At 45.4% G+C, this 21627-nt stretch overlaps 3 protein-coding genes across 14 annotated transcripts in view; 1 reads left to right on the top strand and 2 right to left on the bottom strand.

Annotated features, from left to right (window-relative positions):
• The window catches only part of SYTL3 (synaptotagmin like 3), a 111184-nt gene extending 104380 nt beyond the window's left edge, over positions 1-6804 (bottom strand). For 6 of the 7 annotated variants that reach the window (XM_064360488.1, XM_064360489.1, XM_064360492.1 and 3 more), the window contains exon 1: positions 6069-6804. The gene's annotated coding sequence lies outside the window, so the exon portion shown is untranslated. Of the gene's footprint in view, positions 1-4997; positions 5250-6068 lie in introns of those variants that run through there. The other variant, XM_064360487.1, reaches the window with a different exon arrangement.
• On the top strand, positions 5475-21536 carry DYNLT1 (dynein light chain Tctex-type 1). Of its 3 annotated transcripts, none has more exons than XM_064360499.1 (5): positions 5475-5544; positions 8529-8570; positions 12457-12580; positions 13132-13209; positions 19751-21536. In XM_064360499.1, the coding sequence occupies exons 1-5, from the start codon at positions 5518-5520 to the stop codon at positions 20020-20022; spliced, it is 543 nt and encodes a 180-aa protein (XP_064216569.1). In that variant the 5' UTR covers positions 5475-5517; the 3' UTR covers positions 20023-21536. The 3 variants fall into 3 exon arrangements, with proteins under 3 accessions (XP_064216569.1, XP_064216570.1, XP_012306846.1); XM_012451423.2 differs by lacking the exon at positions 19751-21536 and adding an exon at positions 13486-13909 and having other exon boundaries at positions 5477-5544; XM_064360500.1 differs by lacking the exon at positions 19751-21536 and having other exon boundaries at positions 5476-5544; positions 13152-13207.
• The window catches only part of TMEM181 (transmembrane protein 181), a 108858-nt gene continuing 101849 nt past the window's right edge, over positions 14619-21627 (bottom strand). For all 4 annotated transcript variants that reach the window (XM_021670173.2, XM_064360497.1, XM_064360496.1 and 1 more), the window contains exons 15-17: positions 20460-20549; positions 18858-18924; positions 14619-18444 (exon numbers count right to left, since the gene is read on the bottom strand). In XM_021670173.2, the coding sequence (XP_021525848.2) occupies positions 18366-18444; positions 18858-18924; positions 20460-20549 (236 nt within the window). In that variant the 3' untranslated portion in view covers positions 14619-18365. The remainder of the gene's footprint in view (positions 18445-18857; positions 18925-20459; positions 20550-21627) is intronic.

Consider the following 21627-nt stretch of genomic DNA (forward strand, 5'->3'; position numbering starts at 1 on the left):
CACCTGCCCTGGCCTCCCAAAGTCCTGGGATAACAGGTTAAGCCACCACGCCTCATCTCCTCTTCTCATAAGGACACAAATCATACTGGTTCAGGGACCACCCATATGACCTCATTTTACCTTAATTACCCCTTCAAAGCCTCTATCTTGAAACATATTCACATTTTGATATGTGAATGTATGAATTTTGGGGTGACAAAATTTAGCTCTTAATGATAGGAGATACTAAGAAATTATTAGAGCTCCTAGTTATATTTATTTTTTTAAAAAAGCTAGAAGTCCAGTATGGACAATGCAAAGAGACCTTGTCTCTACAAAAAATTTAAAAATTAGCTGAGTGAGCAGGTCTGCAGTCCCAGCTACTTGCCAGGCTGAGGTGGGAGGATCACGTGAACCCAGAAGGTAGAGGTTGCAGTTAGCTGAGATTGCACCACTGCAGGCTGGAGCCTGGGTGACAGAGCAAGACTCCATCTTAAAAAGAAAAAGAAAACTAAAACCTAAGCTTTATTAATGTTTAATAAATAGATTTATGGTTGATGATATCATTTAAAAATAAACATACCTGGCTGGGCGCAGTGGCTCACGCCTGTAATCCCAACACTTTGGGAGGCCAAGGCGTGTAGATCATGAGGTCAGGAGATCAAGACCATCCTGTCTAAAATGATTAAACCCCATATCTACTAAAAATACAAAAAATTAGCCGGGCGTAGTGGCATGCGCCTGTAGTCCCAGCTACTCAGGAGGCTGAGGCAGGAGAATTGCTTGAACCTGGGAGGTGGAGGTTGCAGTGAGCTGAGATTGCACCACTGCACTCCAGCATGAGTGACAGAGTGAGACTCTGTCTCAAAATAAATATACCCTTAGAATACATGCTCAAAAAATTGTTCTTGCTAGAGTGGCTTGATTGAAGACGTTTGGAGACGATGATCTAAAGCCTCGGGCTAAAATGGACAGTAGGTTGAGGAGCTGGCAAGGATAGGATGTAAGTGGGTGTTGAAGCTGAGCAGGGATAAGTTAGATCAGATCTGAAACTAAAGTGAGGTAACATGGGGCTGGCCAGAGGATTAAGCCAATTAACAGTGAACAAGGGACAGCCAGGCCAAGAGCGATGAACATTGTAATGAATTCACCAAGGGGAACCTTCGATCCTGCGTGTGTACTAGGTCGTATTACTCAGCATCGTTAAGCATCTCTGCCCTGCTAACTTGGGCATAGCCAAAGACTTGCTCTGGAGAGCAAGAAGACAATGAAGTGTGTGCAAAGGTGCCACATGCCACATAGGCTTGGCACCTTCCAAGCCAGTACTTGGGCCACCGTTCTCTTTCTCTTCTCTCTCCCTCAGTGACTCCAGACACAGGCTGCTCCATCAACCTGGTCTCAGCACAGAGAAGGCATGACACAGAGCCATGGAAGGTCCGCGGCTGTCATGGAGTATGAGTGGCAAGTAAATCTTTGCCGTCATCAACCACTGAGAGTCTAGGGCCATTCATTTCTGCAGCTAACCTGGCCCATGCTGCTGATGCAGTGTGTACTGTTTTCATAAACACAGAACTGATAATCAAACTATTTAATAACTACCACAGCATGAATATTGACGAGTTGCGACAAAAGCCAGCGGAGGCACTGCTATATCGTGAGTTATCCTTTAGTTATTGGATCTTAGGGATGGGGTCCCAGGGAAGGGGCTGCAGTCACCAGGACTGAGAGGCAGAGAGACCCAAAGGGCTCAGAGAAATAGCTCTTTCATGGGGTACACAGGTATTTCAGCATAACTGTGCCTGTGCTTCCCAGCCGAAGAGCAGATCTAAATATAGGCATTTCTTCATCTCTTTAGCATTTCTCAGAACAGGACTCTCACTTTAGATATGTGTCAGCCAGAGTTTCTTTTCCTTTACGACATTAAATTCCTCAGCCATGAGCGTTTCAACAACATCCTTGTCCTCATTGTCTTCTTCTACTAGTATGATTTTGACTCAGCACGATCTCACAGTACATCTCAGGGCCACTGCTTGGCACAGGGGAAGAAAGGAAAAAATGGAATATTCAGAGGATTGGATTTGGACTATGAAGGGCTGCAGATGACAGACAAAAGAACACTGCTGGATATTACTGATGTTATTTATTGATGTGACAGTTCGACTGCTATGATTATTAGGCCCATACTTGCTAAATAAACGTATTGGCAGCTCTGGTCCCACAGTCTGTAGTCAAGATATTTGACTCAAGGAAAGAAAGGTGATTGCACCCAAACCTGCCAACCTATCACTAACCTCCAAATTGAAAAACAAAGCCAAGATTCACTCTAACAACTCGCTGCATAGAAACTAAACATTACTCTAAAATATGGCAGAATACCAAAGATTCATGAGCAGTTATGAGTCAAGATGGCTGAGCTCCAGTGCTTCTGATGGGCGTCCATTCATGGCAGATGGAAGGTGCTGGAAATTGCACCTGGTGAATTGCCAAGTCTTAGCGATTTTAAATTCCTTAGTCCTACAGACCGTACATCAGTTGGGCAGAATACAATACGATATTACTGCATTTTTCCAAGCACTACAACATCACATAAGCCTAGAGAATTCAATCCCTACTATTTACAGAGATAACTATTTAAAAAAATATTCCGGCTGGATGCAGTGGCTCACGCCTGTAATCCCAGCACTTTGGGAGGCCTAGGCAGGCAGATCATGAGGTCAAGAGATCAAGACTTTCCTTGCCAATATGGTGAAACCCAGTCTCTACTAAAAATATAAAAATCAGCTGGGTATGGTGACACATGCCTGTAATCTCACCTACTCAGAAGGCTGAGGCAGGAGAATCACTTGAACCCAAAAGACAGAGGCTGCAGTGAGCCGAGATCGCACCACTGTACTCTAGTCTGGTGACAGAGAGATACTCTGTCTCAAAAAAAAAAAAATTCCATAAAGACCATGTTTTAGTCAACTTTGTAGCCTGAACCCCAGCTCAGAGCCTGACACGAAGGGAGTGCTCCATATATGTGTGTTGAACAAGTGAACAAAGTTATGAAGGTAAACAGACCAGCTCGTCCGTTTATTGGCAGCCTCAAAATGCCATAAATATGATCATTTAGCAAATGTTCTTTGATAGTTAAAACTGGAGAGTGGCACCCAATGTATAAAAGCTAAAATCACGTAAACATTTTTAAAATGCACATTTGCATGTTTTTTGTTGATTTATGTGCAGGCTGGTGATCTTCAGTTACAAGATCCATGCATTAATTATGCACCATCCTAGCAGCCATTCAGGAAATTCATTTAAATTAGGAAGTTCCTAAAAGGTTGTGGGGAAATTAAAAATGTAGTCCCAAGTGTCATGCTCTTCCATTGCAGGCATTCACTCAGATCCGGTTTACCCTCGCTTTGCACATAATTCTGTGACACTTAGCTACTGAACTCCAGGTTCACAATAAAGTAGCAGAAGAAAAAAGAATTAAGAGGTTCCTGATTGGCCTCTTCATTGATCCTGATTGGATCATGGTGGGGCCAAGAGCTTGGAACCAGGTAGGCAGAGAACAACCAAAACGAGATCTCAGGTGATGCTGGGAATGGCAGGAAGGCAAAGCAATGTGAGCATCAGAATCACCTGTAGACTTAGGCGCAGGACTGAAACAAGACTGAACCACCAGAACAAGGGGGTGAAGCCAAGTAATAAGAAGGGAACTCAAAAGACAGAGAAAGTTCAGCATCCAAGGAGAGGAAGACCAGGTGTGAGAAAGCAACCAGCCCACCCAGCAAGTCTCCTTGCTCAGACCAAGTACCCAGGGCCAAGGAGTCTTGGGTCAGTCATGGCTCCACCCTCCCCTCGCCAGCCCTGGTTTCCCCCAAAGAGGCAGGTGGTTGCATCTTCCTCCACACCCCAGTTCCCTCCATTTGGGTCTGAGGCAAAGCTAACACCTGTGGGGGAAATGATTCATTCAATAAATTTTAGGTCAGACTTGGTGCTCACAGCTATAATCCTGGCACTTTGGGAGGCTGAGACTAGAGGATCCTTTGAGCCCAGGAGTTTAAGACCAGCCTGGGCAACACAGTGAGGCCCCATCTCTACAAAAGAAATATTTTAAAAAGTAGCTTTGTCTGGTGGCTAGTGCCTGGAATCCCAGCTGCTCAGGAGGCTAAGGCAGGAGAATACCTTGAGCCCAGGAGTTCAAGCTCTTAGTGGTCTTTGGATGACTAAACTTTAACACATCTTAGCTCAAAATAACTGATCACACCACTGCATTGCAGCCCAGGCAAGAGAGTGAGACTCTGTCTCTAAATAAATAAATACATTTTAATTGTGCAGCTATTATGTGCCAAACACAATGTAAAAGGAAGGGGATACATTAGTAAATGTCTCTCTGCAGGGGATTTTGAGCTAAGATACGTTAAAGATTAGTCATCCAAAGATCACTAAGATTAGTCTATAGTCTGACAACACGGGAGTTATTGACTTAGGGCAAGGCAGAACGGGCTAGGGGAGAGAAGTGTCTTGGAGTGAGGTTCCCCTTGAAGGACATAACAGACCAACCAGGTTACAGTCCGATGGTCAGAATCCAGGGGAGAGATATCAATCTTTAACTAAGGTCCGGAGCATATGGGGTAGAAATAACAAGGGTTGCTGGTGGATTACATGTGGGATTTGAAGCTTAGTTCTACCAAGTCCCTGGGACCCTCGCAGTCAGCTCTTTCCTGGGGAATGGAAAGTGGGTTCCAGCAGCCTGAATTCAAGTGCATGATGAAACCAGAAAAAGCAAACGCCAAAATCAAAACTCTGAGGCTGAGAATACCTGCACACAGGTGCATGTGCCCCAGCTTTTCGCGGAGGGCAGTTTACCAGAACCCAGGGCAATTCCTAATTTCCATAAAGATCCCAGATATAAATCAAGTCTGTCTAGTTCATTGCGGTTAAGGTAGTCAGGAAGTGTGCCACATTTTACAAAATTTTTCACCCAAAATGGTTTTATTTTAATGGTGCTTAAAGGAAAAATTCTCGTTTACCTGGAAAACTTAACTCCCCAAAGGGAAGTTTCGTTCAACAGCTAAAGTATGCCAATCCCAGATCCCCAAGGGAGCTGCAACAATGTCTCACCGGGCGCACTGCCTTCGGCAGTCGCTTTCGAGTTCATTGCCAGGTGTTCGAGCCCGTTTGAATGTCCGCGTCAATCCGCACAGCACAAACCAGAGGAGGGGCCGGGACCACGCTTCCCCTCGCGGACGTGTGTTTTGTTTCTGTCGCTGAGGTTTATGGAGTTGCCTGGCTACCCTCAGGAGTTCCTATAGAAACCATCACCTCCGAGAGGATGGGAGGAGAGGCCAATTCAGGGTCCACCCTGTGGGCCCCGCCCAGACACGGGGTCCCTGCACTTGGCAGCCGGGAAGGGAAGGGCGCGGCCCGGAAGCTGGGCGTGGGCGTGGCTGGCGCGAGCGGAGAGGGGCGTGGCAGACCTTGGGCGGGGCCTGAGTGCGCCTGCGCAGTCCGCACCACTCAGGGAGGCGGAGGCGACGCGCCGGAGGAAAGATGGAAGACTATCAGGCTGCGGAGGAGGTAACCGACGGGTCCGCGACGGAAGGGTGGGGGCCCAGAGCACTGGGCGTGGAAGGACGCGCAGTCTTGACCGGAAAGCCCTGGCTGCCCCCCTCCCCCGGCTAGGCCGGTCTCGGCCGCCCACGGCCTGAAGTTCACGATCGCCGGCGTTCCGCCCAGCCCCAGCCTGCCCGGGTACTGCTGCCGTTTCCCTGGCACCGGGTGCGGGAAGGGGAATGAGTTCCTTCCCGCGCGGGGCGGCACCGGGCGTGACTCGGAAAGAGCGCCCGGGTGAGCGGCGCAGAGACGCCTTCCCGTAGGGCCTCGCCCTCGGCCCGCTGCCGAGCTCCACGGGAGGATGACATCACCGCCCCTTGCTCTGCGGGGCGGACCCCAGCCGCAGCCCCGAGCGGGGCGCGGCGGCCGGGCTGGGAGCGCCGAGGCCTGGACCTCTCCGCGCGGGGGTGCAGGTGACACCCTCTCCCCTAGGCCCTCCCCCCCGGGCTGGCGTCCCGGCCACCCTGCGCCTTTGTCTCGGGCCTCACCTGGTTCCGCAGCGCTGGGAATGAGTAGCATATTTCATTTCTGTTTGTCTGTAAGAAAGCTCGTTTTTTGGGGGAAAACTGTCTCTTACTGCCTCCTTGAGGAAGTAGGATAAAGCCCACGATCTTGCCAAGCAGAAGACACCCACCGGCACCGTGTGCGTTAAATGGCTTTCTTTCAAGCTCATGGGAAATACAGCTGATGGGCGCAGCTGAGATAGAACACTCATTTTCTTCTTACTGAATAATCCTCGTTGAAATTCAGAGTCCCATGTATTATAAAACCTGTCAAAAATAAAAACTATAGATACATTTGGTAAGATTGGACATTTTACCATTTATGAAATTTAAGGAGGAATATTTTCAGGGAAAATAAAACTAAGGCTTAAACTTAAGAACTGATTGTAGATTCAGTTTTGATCTGATTTCCTCACTAACGTACACTTCCTGTGATAGTGGCATAATCGGTGTCTGAATGCTGATGGCAACCAAGTGAATAATGACGAGAAGACCTGGTTCAGGAGCAGCTGGCAAAGGACAAACCTTTTCCCTTAAACTGTTGCTAATATTGGAAAATGGCTTGTATTGTAGTAATATCGAGTAAAACTGTTCTAAAAAAAGAAATGGCTATGTAAAGGGAAGCCCTTAATACTGCGTTCCGATTCTGGCTCCCACAGATGAGGTAGCTAAGTGACTTCATTATTCTAGATCTCAATTCCGTATGTATCTAATGAAGGGGTTGGACAGTGTAATCAGTGTTTCCTATGGGATGGAAGCTCTGGGAGGTGGAGGCCATGGCTGTCTTGTAGTAGGCATGCCTTAGGTATTTACTGAATGGTCCCCTTCTGGTCCTCCCACCAGCCTCTCTGCAGCCTTTTCTGCGTCTCTTCTAACTTCATGTAGATTCCTGGGCCTTTGTAACTATTCTCTCAACTCAATATTCATCTTTCTTGGAGAAGTTGAAACTGTTCACTGGATTCATTACAACGCTCTGCTTTCCACGAAACATTCTTTAAAATGTTCCTCAACATTTTTCATACTTTAACCATATGAAAGGTGATACAGCACCTTTCCTTTGTAATTAAGGGCACTATAATCACTTGGAAGGATCCTTTAGGCTTCCAGAAATGACCTAATTTCTAAGATACTGCAAATTGTCATTCACTCAGTGAGTTGGTTTTGTTTCAGTCTGAGTACAGCAAGTGAGGCGGCTTCAGGCAGTCAGCTCTTGACCCCGCTAAAAAGAAAGGGCAGGGCCTGCAGTGGACAACAGCCAGGCAGCGAGGAAGACTCACTGCCAAGTCAGGGTTCTCTGCCTTGATTCCCCCAAGATGCACATTGACTGAGGGTCCTAGGGCATGTCCTCTTGAAGGGTCCTCTTGAAGGCATGTCCGGAGCTACGTACCCTTCCTGTGACTCTGCAGTAATTTTAAACGCTTGTGCTCATGTGAAGAGCACACTGGCAGGCAAGTGCCTGACCAATGTTATTTTCAGAATGATCTTTCACCCATTCAGATCTGCCAGGTGTAAAAGGGAAAGAAAGAAAACTATACTCTTGGCACTAGATTACTGCAGGCAACCCATCTCCTGAGTCATCCGGACACTGACAGAGAACGGCCATGCTGGCAGCTGGTGGTTAGTCCTGGAGCAGGAGGGCAGCACTGGGAAAGAAAAATAATTATCTCGAAATAATACAATCATTGTAAAGTTTACAACTAATGGTGCTTTAAAAAAATTTCCTCAAGGCCAGGCCTCCTAATCAGTTTACATCAGGGAAGAGAGAATTACATCTTAAATGGATTGCTTCAGCAGATTCGGTTAATTTATACAAAAATCAAACAACTCATTAAGCCTCTCTATTGGTTAATGATTCCAGCAGCCAGTTGAAATGGAAGATTGAATTCTAGTTTACAGTGAAATCTTAGAGTGTGGCATGATTAAAACAAGACGGGCCGGGTACAGTGGCTGATGCCTGTAATCCCAGCACCTTGGGAGGCCGAGGCAGGAGGATCACCTGAGGTCAGGAGTTCAAGACCAGCCTGGCCAACATGGTGAAACCCCATTTCTACTAAAAATATGAAAATTAGCCAGGTATGGTGGAGGGCACCTGTAATCCCAGCTACTTGGGAGACTGAGGCAGGAGAATCGCTTGAACCTGGGAGGTGGAAGTTGTAGTGAGCTGAGATTGCGCCACTGCACTCCAGCCTGGGCTGCAGAGCAACACTCCATATCAAAAATAAATAAAAATAAAACAGAACACCTTTCAATTATGTGCATGTATTCTAGTGTTCTGGTTTCTGAAGACTTGCAATGCCATCCATCCTTGGTAAAGTGAACAGTCCAGTTAGATTATTTCTAAGGTCTTCATTTCTAAATTATGTTCATTACGTAAATCTGCATTTACCAATGTAGTGGAAATATCTTTTAAATAAATCAAACTTAACCGAATGTTCTGTCTTACAGACTGCTTTTGTTGTGGATGAAGTGAGCAACATTGTAAAAGAGGTAAGAGGAGAAATGCTCTGTTCTTAAATGTTTATAGCTTATATTAGAGAAAATGATATGTTGTAAATACTGTCTTGGAATTGTTTGAACCAAGTCTCTGTTTTGGTGTTTCAAATAACAGGTTTTATTTCAGTAAATAGCTGGATAAGAACTGCTCCAATATTATGTAAATTATATATTTTAAATTAGACAAGGATTTTATGCACATAGCATTATTACTATCACCAAAACTTGATTTTATAACCTTTTAGCATAAAAGACTCCTGGCATACTAATAAATGTTTCCAGGGCTTAATGAAGAGGAAGTTTAAGAAAATTGGGGCCGGGCGCGGTGGCTCACGCCTGTAATCCCAGCACTTTGGGAGGCCGAGGTGGGTGGATCACGAGGTCAAGAGATCGAGACCATCCTGGTCAACATGGTGAAACCCCGTCTCTACTAAAAATACAAAAAAATTAGCTGGGCACGGTGGTGCGTGCCTGTAATCCCAGCTACTCAGGAGGCTGAGGCAGGAGAATTGCCTGAACCCAGGAGGCAGAGGTTGCGGTGAGCCGAGATCGCGCCATTGCACTCCAGCCTGGGTAACAAGAGCGAAACTCCGTCTCAAAAAAAAAAGAAAAGAAAAGAAAATTCACCTGGGCCAGGCGCGGTGGCTCATGCCTGTAATCCCAGCACTTTGGGAGGCCGAGGTGGGCGGATCCCGAGGTCAAGAGATCGAGACCATCTTGGTCAACATGGTGAAACCCCGTCTCTACTAAAAATACAAAAAATTAGCTGGGCATGGTGGCGCGTGCCTGTAATCCCAACTACTCAGGAGGCTGGGGCAGGAGAATTGCCTGAACCCAGGAGGCAGAGGTTGCGGTGAGCCGAGATCGTGCCATTGCACTCCAGCCTGGGTAACGAGCAAAACTCCGTCTCAAAAAAAAAAAAAAGAAAAGAAAATTCACCTTCTAGTTACTCCAGACCTGGTGATCCAGTCTGGGACCTATTTGCTTATTTTTCTTACATTCCTAAACTTCACACTTTTTTGTGTTATTGATGAGGAGGATGAGACAGAAGGGATGCTTGTTATTCATTCAGAAAGTACACACAGAGGGAGCATGCAGGCGTAGCCTTCCTGGAGTTTACAGCTGTGGGGCAGGCAGGGCAGACACATCAAATAGTCCTGCTGGAAAGGGTCCACTTGCATTTGCTGTGTGGTAAGCGCCACTAGAGGTGGTGCTGTGAGAGCCCTGAACGGGGGGTGTGACCCACCCAGGCAGTTCAGGGACTGTTTAGAGCTGAAAGCTGAAGAATGAGTAGAAATAGGGGTAATGCAGCAAAAAGAGGGGACAAAGCATCGTGGGAGGTGGGGGCGGTGCACGGTGTGCGTGAGGAAGTGGAAGGAGATGGGTGTGGCTGGAGTGGTGCTGAGAGCTAGGGGCCCTGGGGTAGGAATGAAGCCAAAGATGGTCGTCGTCAACTTCCCTGCCTTTCCTGGGTAAGATGGGGCACAGACATTAAAGCCATTGGCTAAAAGAAAATTGTAAGATGATCTGAATTTAATGATACTGTTTGGTGTTTCATATGTAATTTAGGACTTAATGTAAATTATTGACTAGTGTTCAATAAAAAAACACAACCTATGTTTGTGACCAGTATCCAAAAGCAAAATGATTTTGTTTTACCATTTACATTGTTGAGAATCAGGCATGACTTTCCTGTTGCTTTGCGGGATCCTAAGTTTGCTTTTCATGATTGTCTGAATACAGTTTCACATGGATCACATTAGGGACCAGGAAGGTGGGTGGATTACACCAGAACTGGGAACAGTGGAGGTGGCTCGTTGGGAAGTCTAGTTCTGCCTCAGTTGCTTTCTGCCTCAGCTTTGACTTGGTTCCCAGGTGGCGAATGCAATTAAAAGTACACATTTCCCGCCAAGCACGGTGGCTCACGCCTGTATTCCCAGCACTTTTTGGGGCTGAGGTGGGCAGATCACCTGAGGTCAGGAGTTGAAGACCAACTTGGCCAACATGGTGAACCCCGTCTCTACTAAAAATACAAAAAAATTAGCTGGGCGTGGTAGCGGGGGCCTGTAATCCCAGCTACTCGGGAGGCTGAGGCAGGAAAATTGCTTCAACCTGGGAGGGGGAGGTTGCAGTGAGCTGAGATCACGCCATTGCACTCCAGCCTGGGCAACAAAAGTGAGACTTCATCTCAAAAAAAAAAAAAAAAAAAAAGTACACATTTCCAATCCAATCCACATGGAAACATGAGATGACATTCCAGTGTTACTTGAACTTGTATCACTGGCTTCAATAGCTTTTTTGCCTTCACAATAGGTAATTCTGTATTCAGGTTACCCAAGTATTGGGTAGTAGTCAATTTGTACAAATTCAAAATTGGTTCCCTCCTCCCTGAAAAACTGAATTTCAAAGTATGTGTGGAGAGCTGGCGAAGGGAGAGGTTTGGCTTGAACAAAGCCTTCTCCCCCTTTGACAATGCCCAGGTCTAGTAATACTGCTGTCCCCTTAAACCAGGACTTATGGCCCCCCAGACCCCTTGTAGCCTCTGAGCTGGGAGGGAGCACAGTAGCAGAGGATGAGAAGCCAGCCAGACCTGTGAGCAACATGACTGCTCGGAGTCCCCGGGAGACCATAGGCAGTCTGTAGGTAGAAAGCAGAGTGTGACCTAGGGAGGTTTTAGGTCCTCAAAGCAAGGTCACTGGATCCAAGCCCCAGGCATCAGATCCCCGTCTGTCGCCACCATGCAAAGCTCACACCCCAGACTGCTGGTGTTCTTTGCCTGTCTGAGGACAGACCCTGGCCCTCACTGAATGTTTTTATTTTCACTTTAGCTCATAACTGCCATAGAAATTCAGGTTCCTGGTTTTCAGCACAGCCAAGTGAGGGCTAAAGAAGAAGGCTGCTGAGATGCAAGCTCACTGGCATCCAAGTGAAAGGGGACCGACAGTGAAAGACCCAGAAAATCACACGATGGCAGTATCATAACGATAAGCTTAGCAAGAGCATAGATAACCCCAAAGAATATAGCGCAGAAAAAGAAGTAAATGTATAATAAAGGAAAAAACTGGGGCTGAATGCTGGGGCTTATGCCTGTAATCCCAGCACTTTAGGAGGCTGAGGCAGGAGGATCACTTGAGCCCAGGCATTTGAGAGCAGCCTGGGCAACAGAGCGAGACCCCAACTCTACAAAAAACTAACTAGGCGTGGTGGCACATGTCTGCAGTTCCAGCTACTGGGGAAGCTGAGGTGGGAGGATTGCTTGAGCCCAGGAGGTCAAGGCTGCAGTGAGCCAGGACTGCGTCACTGCCCTCCAGCCTGGGCAATGGGAGACCCTGCCTCAGGAAAAAAAAAAAAAAGATTTTAATCACAAACCTAAAATAAGTTCTGGAATATAAAGAGCTTTTCTTTAGTTATCTGAAAAATGCACTTAACATGATAACATATTCCCAGACAATGCTGGATAAAAGAAGTATTTTTTAATAGATGATTATTTGGATAGGTTTATGTATTATCAGTTGTACAAATTATACAATTCATCTAAAATACAGTATTAGTATATGTTAAGTAGTATTAGATAAAATGTTTTAAAAAATGAATAGGTAAAATACTTTCTAGCCTCAACAAGAAAACAATGTATTATTTACCTATAAATGTTAATAATAGTGAGTATTAAATGCAATTATTAGGTCAAAATGTATAATTTGACAGACTGAATTTTTAAAGCAAATATCAAACTTACTTAAATGTAATGTAATGCTATTAAACAAAAAGTGTATTTGCAGAGGCATCCTCATGATTAAAAATAAACTTCATAAATCACTTATAATTGAAAGGTGGTGGGGGTGCATTTGCGTAACCATGACACACTTTTGCTGTTTTCTAGGCTATAGAAAGCGCCATTGGTGGTAACGCTTACCAACACAGCAAAGTGAACCAATGGACCACAAATGTAGTAGAACAAACTTTAAGCCAACTCACCAAGCTGGGAAAACCATTTAAATACATTGGTAATGGATTTTTGTTTCTTGTATATTCAGGGGATAGTTCTTTAACACCGATCAGAGGTGTGTCCAGTACCAGAAACAACAGACAACGTGGCCTCACCTCAGGGAAGGCTCCTGGTCGGGGTTGGTCACGTGTGGAGTATACGTTAGCACACTTGACCGTTTGGCTGCTGGTACAATTGCAGGGCGTATGTGAAGCAGGATCTTACATGAGGTCCCATCAGATGCTTTTAGAACAGGTGAAGCATAGAGGAAGTGTGTACAGAGGGCCACCCACCTGCAGTGGTTCAACTGATGACTTTATGATGGATTTACCAGGCTATTAAGTGTATCTGCAACTTACGTTTTCATTTATTGTCCATTTATGATGGGTTTATGGGACATTATAAGTTAAGGAGCACCTATATGTCAATATAGTCAAAGAAGGCGATCTGTCCCTATAGTTTTATTGAAAACATCAACCATGTGGAGCTATGTACATTTGCTAAAAGTGGACAAAATGACATTTATGTTACCAAGTAGATTTCTCTAATAAAAGTTTGTTTTAACTCAAGTGACCTGTGTAATTATGCAGAAGAATGGAGCGGGATTACATACAGCAAGTTCCTGCTTCTGGGACAGCTCCACTGACGGTATGATCTTCATTCATGTTAGAGAAGTTTTGTGTGCATTTTCCCTGAAAGTTTTCAAGTAAATTCTTGGATTACGCTGATATATATCATCTAAAAGCAGTGTTTTGATTGGATGTTTTGTATCTTTGAATGCAATGCATGTTTAGCACCTTTTAAAACATTTCACGATAGACTTGCATAGTATAGACATAGGTATTTGACTGTTGGCCTTATTGTGAGTAGAACGTCAAGTCCGCCTGCTTTCCCTGTCTTAGATGCTATTCTGTCCTCCCGCAGGGAGCTGCACCGTGCGATGGGAGAATAAGACCATGTACTGCATCGTCAGCGCCTTTGGACTGTCTATTTGACCTGCAGTCCAGCCTATGACCTTTCTCCTTTTGTCTCTAGTTCATTCTCTAACCACCAGCCACGAATTCAGTGAACTCTTTTCTCGTTCTCTTTGTTTTGTGGCACTGTCAAAATGTAGAGAAAAAAACCAAATGACCGCACTGTGATGTGAACTGCACCGAAGTCAGATGAGTGTCCCTGTAGGTCACCTGCAGCTTGCGTTGCCACTTGTCTTAACTCTGAATATTTCTTTTCAAAGGTGCTAAAATCTGAAATCTGCTAGTGTGAAACTTGCTCTACTCTCTGAAATGATTCAAATACACTAGTTTTCCATACTTTATACTTTTGTTAGAATAAATTATCCAAATCTAAAGTCTGTTGGGTTTTTCATAGTCTATTGCATAGTACCATAAATGATTTCCTGGTATTTAATGAGTGGCTTCAGAATCCATAAAACAAACTAAAAAAAAAGAAGTTGCAGTTCTGCTGTGGTCCTCTCCATGGTGTACTCATTTCACCCATGGGATCAGGATCCTGAAGGCTCTGTTGGGTTCTGGTTAGATTCCACCCCTGGGCTTCACAGCCACCATTCCTAAGCAAACCTCCTCTTTTCACGGTTAAGGGGTGGGAGGTGGGCAAGCCAGTTTCTAGTCTCTTAGCCAGAGAGCTCTAACTCACACTTGCCCAAAGCTGTAACACCCTAACTGTTAATCCCATCTTCTCCTCTGGAGCATTCACAGACTGTTTTAGTACTTCGTAGCTTGCTTACAAAAGGCTTCCACAATCATTTTGTGTCCTCAACAATTTGCAGCCATTTAAAAATCAGAAAATGTGTTTGGAAGTTATCTGATGGGTTTAAAGCCACACATCCAAGTAGGTAGGGAGATGGGCCCAAACCCAGGACTCATTTCCATCTTCAGTGCTCTTCCTCAGGCCACGTGGACATGGCAATAAAGACACCTCCATCTCTGCTTGCTGAAATGGAAAAGCTCTGCCATTGTCTCCAAAGCTGCTTTATTAAAGCATTTATGTCTGCAAGGCCAAATTAACTCCACACACAAAAAGCAAGTAAGACACAAAAGTGAATACTAAAAATTTATTAACATTTAGCAGAAGGGTAGTGTCAGAATTAAGCCATTCACAAAACATGAACTTACCATAAACATTCATTTTTGCCTGATAACAGTAACAACTGTCATGGGGTGGTACTGTGCTCCACAGACAGTCCACACCTGCGCACACAGCCCTGCCCCTCCTTCCACACACGCACACACAGCCCTACCCTTCCACACCTGCGCACACGGCCCTACCCTTCCACACCTGCGCACACGGCCCTGCCTCTCCTTCCACACCCGCGCACACGGCCCTGCCTCTCCTTCCACACCCACGCACACGGCCCTGCCTCTCCTTCCACACCCGCGCACACGGCTCTACCTCTCCCTTTGGGCTTAAGATTTAGTATTATTTTTACAAATATTTACAGTCATTTTGTAAAAAGGCAGTTTTCAGTAGCAGAAAATTCTTCTGTTTCATAATATGGTTACCAGCGTATCTCCAATGTCAAACCAAGATAAACAGCATCACAAGATGTCACAGACAAACACAACTTCCCTTCAGCCAGGGGAAAAGATTTGTATCTACCCCCCGCCCCAAAAGTCCAACCTCTAAGGCAACTGGTTTCTAAAACACTCAAAATACACAAATACACTTTAATGTTTTAAGTCTCATCTTCACGAAGTGTTGAGAGAGACATCCCTTTTGTGAGGATGTTTTTCCTATGATAAAGGATTCAGGAAATAATTTACCACATTATAACCTATTTAACCCAACTACGCTCAGTAAATAGTTCATAAAATACTTGACGCTGGTGACATTTGTCTTGTAACCTCCCCATTTAGTGGGTTGGGTTTACATAATGTATCTAGGCTTTGACTGCCATCTGCAATTATGTACAGTAACCACCCTACCTTGAATATCGTATATATCTCCCCTTCTCTAGCCTTTCAAATGGGGCTTGAGAGAGAAAAATGGCACCACATCACTGCTGTAATGATTTAATAATAAATCAAGCAGACTTATTATCCACATGGATAACGAAGCTCTCCCTAGGGAAACAAGTATCTCTGCATCTTCCAGTTCCCCTAGACTGGACCAGTATTAAAAAATCCCAGAGATGATGTTACTCATGCCATTACCATGAAAAAACAAAAGTCAGCCCTTTCAGTTTGCAAAACTCTCCTCACAGAAAGACAATTTTCTTGCTACTGTCAAAAGTTTCTGGCAGACTTTAGTGTTTTAACCTGATACTTATGGCACATATTCTACATGCCAATTGCTATAGAGTTTAAGCAAAATTTTACATGGGGTATGTAGTATGTTAGTATTTGTCATATACCAGGGAAAACAAGTTGAAAATACATGACTAACATTTTCCCTTTAAGTATTCTTTTTTCTTATTTCCAACTTAGTTACACAAAGTGAATAAATAATCCCATATTTTTCATTTCAATGATGCCATGAAGACTCAATGTATAAAGATAATAGTCATCAGTTTATAATTACAGTATAGGACAAAGATAAGTTTTAAAAAGTTCTAGTGTGTGTATGGCTAAATGCCTCAAATATTTTACATTTACTGATAAATAACAGCATTCCAAATCATGGATGATTATTTTATAATGATTAAAAGTTGTAAACTGTATCACAGAATATGTTAATCAGCAGAAGTCTTCATTAGTTTACATAAAATTATCGTTACAGTAGTCTTATTAGAAGTTGTAAAATTTGGTAACAGAAAATTTTTTTCCAACAAAATCAAAAAAAGTCACCACATCATTGCAAATTTAAAAATCATGTAAACTTGAGTTACCCTTGCAATTAACACTTGTCTTAAATATTCATATTTACAAGGTTTTTTAAACAAATGTGAATGGACTCCATATTAAAAGTATCACTAAAGTTTAAATTAAAAGGAAAGATACAGAGTCTTAACAAATAGTCTCCCATGAACATCTCTAAGATCCTAGCACTATTTAACATGGATGATAATTTGAAGCTCTGCATGGCAATATGAGTCAGTGCATAGATGAAGGAAAAAATTGGGTACTGCTTGCGTTTCGGAACTATCATCTTCTGGACCTCAATTCACCAAGATGGCATCAGTCAGGTTACCCACAGTTACCGGACGTTAACAGAGGTGTGACTGTAGAGGTCAAGGGGAAAAGTAAGGGAGATGTCCACATGAGCCTTCTATATGGAGACTTGACTAAAAGGAACGGGGAAGCTCCAGGCCCTTGTATGATGCCACAGATTCAGCGGTGCCAAGGACTTCATGGAGGACGTTGTCCCTACCTGACTGCTGTGTGACGCATGGAGGACAGGGAACCCCTTCTGCACAAGCTGCCTTCTACCCAACTAGGTTTCCCATGAACCATTTAAAACATTTTTCTTTTTGCTTCAAAATATAAACTTTTGCCAATAAAGAATCTAAAAATACCAGATATAGCTGATGGGGAGGAAGGCAGCAAATCACACTGCCATGTGTGTACCTATGCAACAATCTTGCATGTTCTTCACATATACCCCAAAACCTAAAATGCAATAAAAAAAATTTGATCAATCTTTCATTGAGCTTTATTTTTAGACAGGTTCTTGCTCTGACACCCAGGCTGGCGTGCAGTAGCACAATCATGGCTCACTGCAGCCTGAACCTCTAGGGCTCAAGCAGTTCTCCCACCTCAGCCTCCTGAGTAGCTGGGACTACACAGGCATGCCCTAGCATGCCTGGTTAGTTTTTTTTTTTTTTTTTTTTTAATATTTTATACAGATGGGGTCTCCCTATGTTGCCCAGCCTGGTCTCGAACTCCTAGGCTCAAGTGACCCTCCCAAAGTGCTGGGATTACAGGTGTGAGCCAATGCGCCCGGGCCTTCATTTAGCTTTTATTTAATTAAAAAAAAAAAAAAAAAAAAACTCTATGGCATTTCATATTCAACAGAACTGCAGAAACTGCTATTTATTACAGTAAGGGTTCCTCTCCTGCCCACACCCGCCACAGAGAAATCATTCACAGTCATGTGTTGCGCACACAGGCCCCTGAAAAGCACCATGGCAATAAGACCCTCCCGACGGGAGTTGGTAACCTGCAAATTACCTTAGCCTTTCCTTATTCAGCTTATCAAACCCTCCCCAAAACTCCACACTATCACTTCCCCTGTGGTGATGTAGAGGGTTGGAACCCAGGCATCCTCCATTCCCTGAGGAGTCGTAACTCACACATTGCACAAAGCGCAGTCTATGTAAGTGACCCATCACTTCAGCCACTTGGTTACCCAGGGCGCTAGCCGCTCAATAAGGAAGGACTGCCCTGAAGCAGCCACAAAAAAGGCTTCCTTTGAGTTGAAAGGGTCAAAAAACTACCATAGAGAAGGGAAGCAAGCGAGTAATGCTGTCATGCTGTGGACCTAGTCACAGGGTTGCCCATGAACCTGGAATCAGTGAATGATTAAAAAAAAAAAAGTACATAATTCACTCCACTAAAAATGGGTAATTTCCTCCTCATCACTGAAAACATGCATTCTCATCTGAAATCTTTGTAAAAAGGATTTGGCTGTTGAAACTTTTTATCAGCGCCTCTCTTCTCACAGCTACCATGACAATAAATTTGGCTAAACATTTAAATTTGCCTTCGGTTTTGGTTTTCCTTTAAAAAATATGTAAACAAATAAGGAACAGGAAATCTCTGCTGAAGAAAAGTCAAATGGGACGGTCGGGAAACAGTCACCAGGGAAAGCATCCAGGCACCTTGTCACCTCACTGGCCTGGCAGGGGCTCAGTCACTGTCTGACTCCTCCTTGTACTTGGCCCGGATGGCCTGGCCGTTCTGCAGAGGCATTTCTTCATAGTCACTCCTGTTAGCAAAGAGACCTTTGAGACTGTCTGACTTCTGACAGCTCTTTATTTTCTTCTTCCGCACTGACATGCCATTCCAGCAGGAACACGCTCATAGCTTCACTCACTCATCTTCCACCACCAGCTGCTACTGCTCACCCTGTCCTCCTCACCCGACCCCCAGGGCCCACCAGTCCAGAAAGCAGAGTTCTTCCTGTGGCCACCACAGCCCACAGGTATCCAAAAGAAAGGAATACCACCACATCTAAGCCCGAATACTGGGAAAACAGAAAACCACAGGCCACAGGACGCTCCCAAGTAAATGCTTTAATCCCTTGAAAATAATTTTAGAATAATAACCCATTCAAGTAAGCATGCAAGGCCACACTGGGATGCCCAAGGTGCGCCAGCCTTCTAAGGGACAGGGACTTACCCATAAATCACATCGTCATCGGAGTCATTGAGCATGGAGAAGGCAGGGTTGTCTTTCAGCTGCGACTCTGCAAACAAGAGCATTTTCATCTCCAGCCACTGACTCGATTAGCCTGGACAGGCAGGACGCCGTCCCCGACAAAGGACGGGAGTCAGAAAGGGCTAGACTCAAATCGCAGATGCTGCCACGTCTGTACGAACCTCAACAAATCTCATTAGGCTGTTTTCTCATCTACAAGACAGGGATGGGTTGGCCTGCCTGGCATGGGCGTCCTGAAGGCTGAGGGAGGCGGCCTGTGGGAAGGAGCAGGCAGCCTGCTGGTGCCCACACATGAGCTGTCCCTGTTGACATGGGGAGTGGGGAGCCAAAAACAGGCCCCAGGAGACCCGGCTCTGCCATGCCTGCCCCCCACCCAGTCCCTGGACGTGCAGTGAGCTGCTGCTTCTGAATGCCTTCTTGTGTAAAATGGGCACAATTACATGTTTATCATAAAGTTGTTGTGAAGCTTCAGTGAGATGCCGTTCGTGAAGGAGCTGGGAAAGTGGCAGCGCATGGTAAGATGTCTCGGCACGGGGCGGGCCTGCCTGTGTTCTAGAGGGCTCCCCTCCGTTTCATTCCCTGTGCAAGAGGGTTGTTTTGGTTTCATTTCCAGATGACTGTTTTTGTATGTTTTGGCTTTTTTTTTAATGGTAACAACACTACTACAGATGGTCCCTGACTTACAATGGGGTTATGTCCTGATAAATCCATTGTTAAATTGAAAATATCATTAAAATGCATTGACTATACCTAACCCACTGAACATCATGGCTTAGCTTATTCTGCCTTAAATGTTATTACATTAGCCTACAGTTGAGCAAAATTATCTAATGCAAAGCCTATTTTTTTTTTAGCCACAGGGTCTCATTCTGTCACCAAGGCCAGCGTGCAGTGGCGTGCTCACAGTTCACTGCAGCTTCACCTCTTGGGCTCAGGCAATCATCCCTCCTCAGCCAACCGAGTAGCTGGGACTACAGGAACATGCCACCGCAACTGGCTAATTTTTAATTTTTTTCTAGAGACAGGGGTCTCTATTTTGTTCCCCAGGCTGGTTTCAAACTCCCAGCCTCAAACAATTCTCCCACCTTGGCCTCCCAAACTGCTGGGATCAAAGCCTATTTTGTAATAAAACTTTGGACTATCTCATGAATTTATTGAATGCTGTACTGAAACAAAAACAGAATTGTTCGATTCCTCTCGAATATGAATTGCTTTTGCACCACTGTAAAGTAAAAAAAATTCCCAAACTGAACAGCATAAGCTGAGAACTGTCTGTGGTTGACAGACTTGACTCGTATGGCTGATGGACCTGTGGCTATGCTAGGGCCCACTAACAAAGTGAGTGTATCAATGCTGCGTGGGAATGCCATGACACAGGCGCCACGTGTGCTGGGCCCCAACTCGTCTCAGAGCTCAGCATTTAAACTCACTGTCTCTCGGCCAAGAGAAATCACTGGGCATCATGGTGCCCACATGAATGGGAAAACCAGGAAGTGGGTCGTGGTGAACACAGGCTTCTGTGCCTGCTACCTGGCCAGCAGCCCAGACCCCAGGGTGGCTTACCATAGAGGGCATTCTTCGACGGAGAATACACAAAGGCCAAGGTGTAGAGATAAAAGTTCAGCAAGCCATAGAAAGATAAGAACTCGGCTGGTGGTGCTGTCAAGGGAAGGAACAAAGCATCTGGACGCCTCAGTCAGTGGCTCTGCAGCACCTTGACCACCTCCCGCCATCAGCAGCCCCTTCTAGTGCTAAGTACCAGCCAGTGCCCGGGGTCCATAACCCAGACATCAGGACATCACGGTTCATGCCCACAGACAGGGTCACAAGGACTCTCCAAGGTCACAGTAAATAACAGGTGAGCTGCGGCCTCTCACGTCAGTAGAAAACTGGACCCACTGAGCCATCTGGTGGCACTCCTGTCACCACACCGAGAGCAGGGCCAGAAAAGATGAAGTTACACAAAAAGGGCAGAAGGCCGTGGGCATACGGTGAATCGAGGTATTTAGACAATAATGAAATAAAGAATTGGGAACAAACGCTCTGGATTACAGCCCCCTAAGAAAATCTGATAAAAGCTTAGCATAAAATTCAGTCACAAAAATCTGAAAAATTGTGTATTAATTCATACATTAATTGGGACATAAGAAGTCCCAAAGAAAGAACTCAAGATTTAAAGGATTAACTCCTGAAATGTCCCCATCAAGGGGGAGTGGAAAGCACACACATAAGCTCTTGGACCTCTGGGCAAGGGCAGGGGCTCCCCAGAGGCCACAGACCTGCGCCACTGGCCTTGGGCACAGCAGGAATCGAAGGGGGTCCCAGGATTTTATGAGTCCTTCCCTACAGACACAGCCTTAACCTGCCACGACTATTATGCCCCTGGATACATCTCAGTGATGGTGAGAGAGACACCGCCAGCAGAGGCTCGCAGCAGCCCTCGGCCACCCCACGGTGCTCTGCTGGAGGGCAGTAGGGGCTTGGACCCCCGTGGTGTGGAGGGGTGACTGCACCGCACTTACTGCATGGTGCCCGCCCCTCTGGGGTAGAAAGCAGGGTGGCGCGGGCACGCTCCAGAGCGCCAGCCCCCCTGGGTTTGGAGCCGGGCTCCCCCACCTGAAACCTGATCTGGGGGAACTGCTGAGCCCTCAGGCCCAAGCTTCTTGTCTACAGAGGAGGGACAAGGCCACCCATTCCCAGGGCTGCAGCAGGGCCAACTGAGACGCCTCTC

The sequence above is a fragment of the Aotus nancymaae genome, unplaced genomic scaffold (genome assembly GCF_030222135.1).
Source record: "Aotus nancymaae isolate 86718 unplaced genomic scaffold, 86718_ANA_hifiasm-v0.15.2.pri h1tg000040l, whole genome shotgun sequence".
NCBI classification, from domain to species: domain Eukaryota; kingdom Metazoa; phylum Chordata; class Mammalia; order Primates; family Aotidae; genus Aotus; species Aotus nancymaae.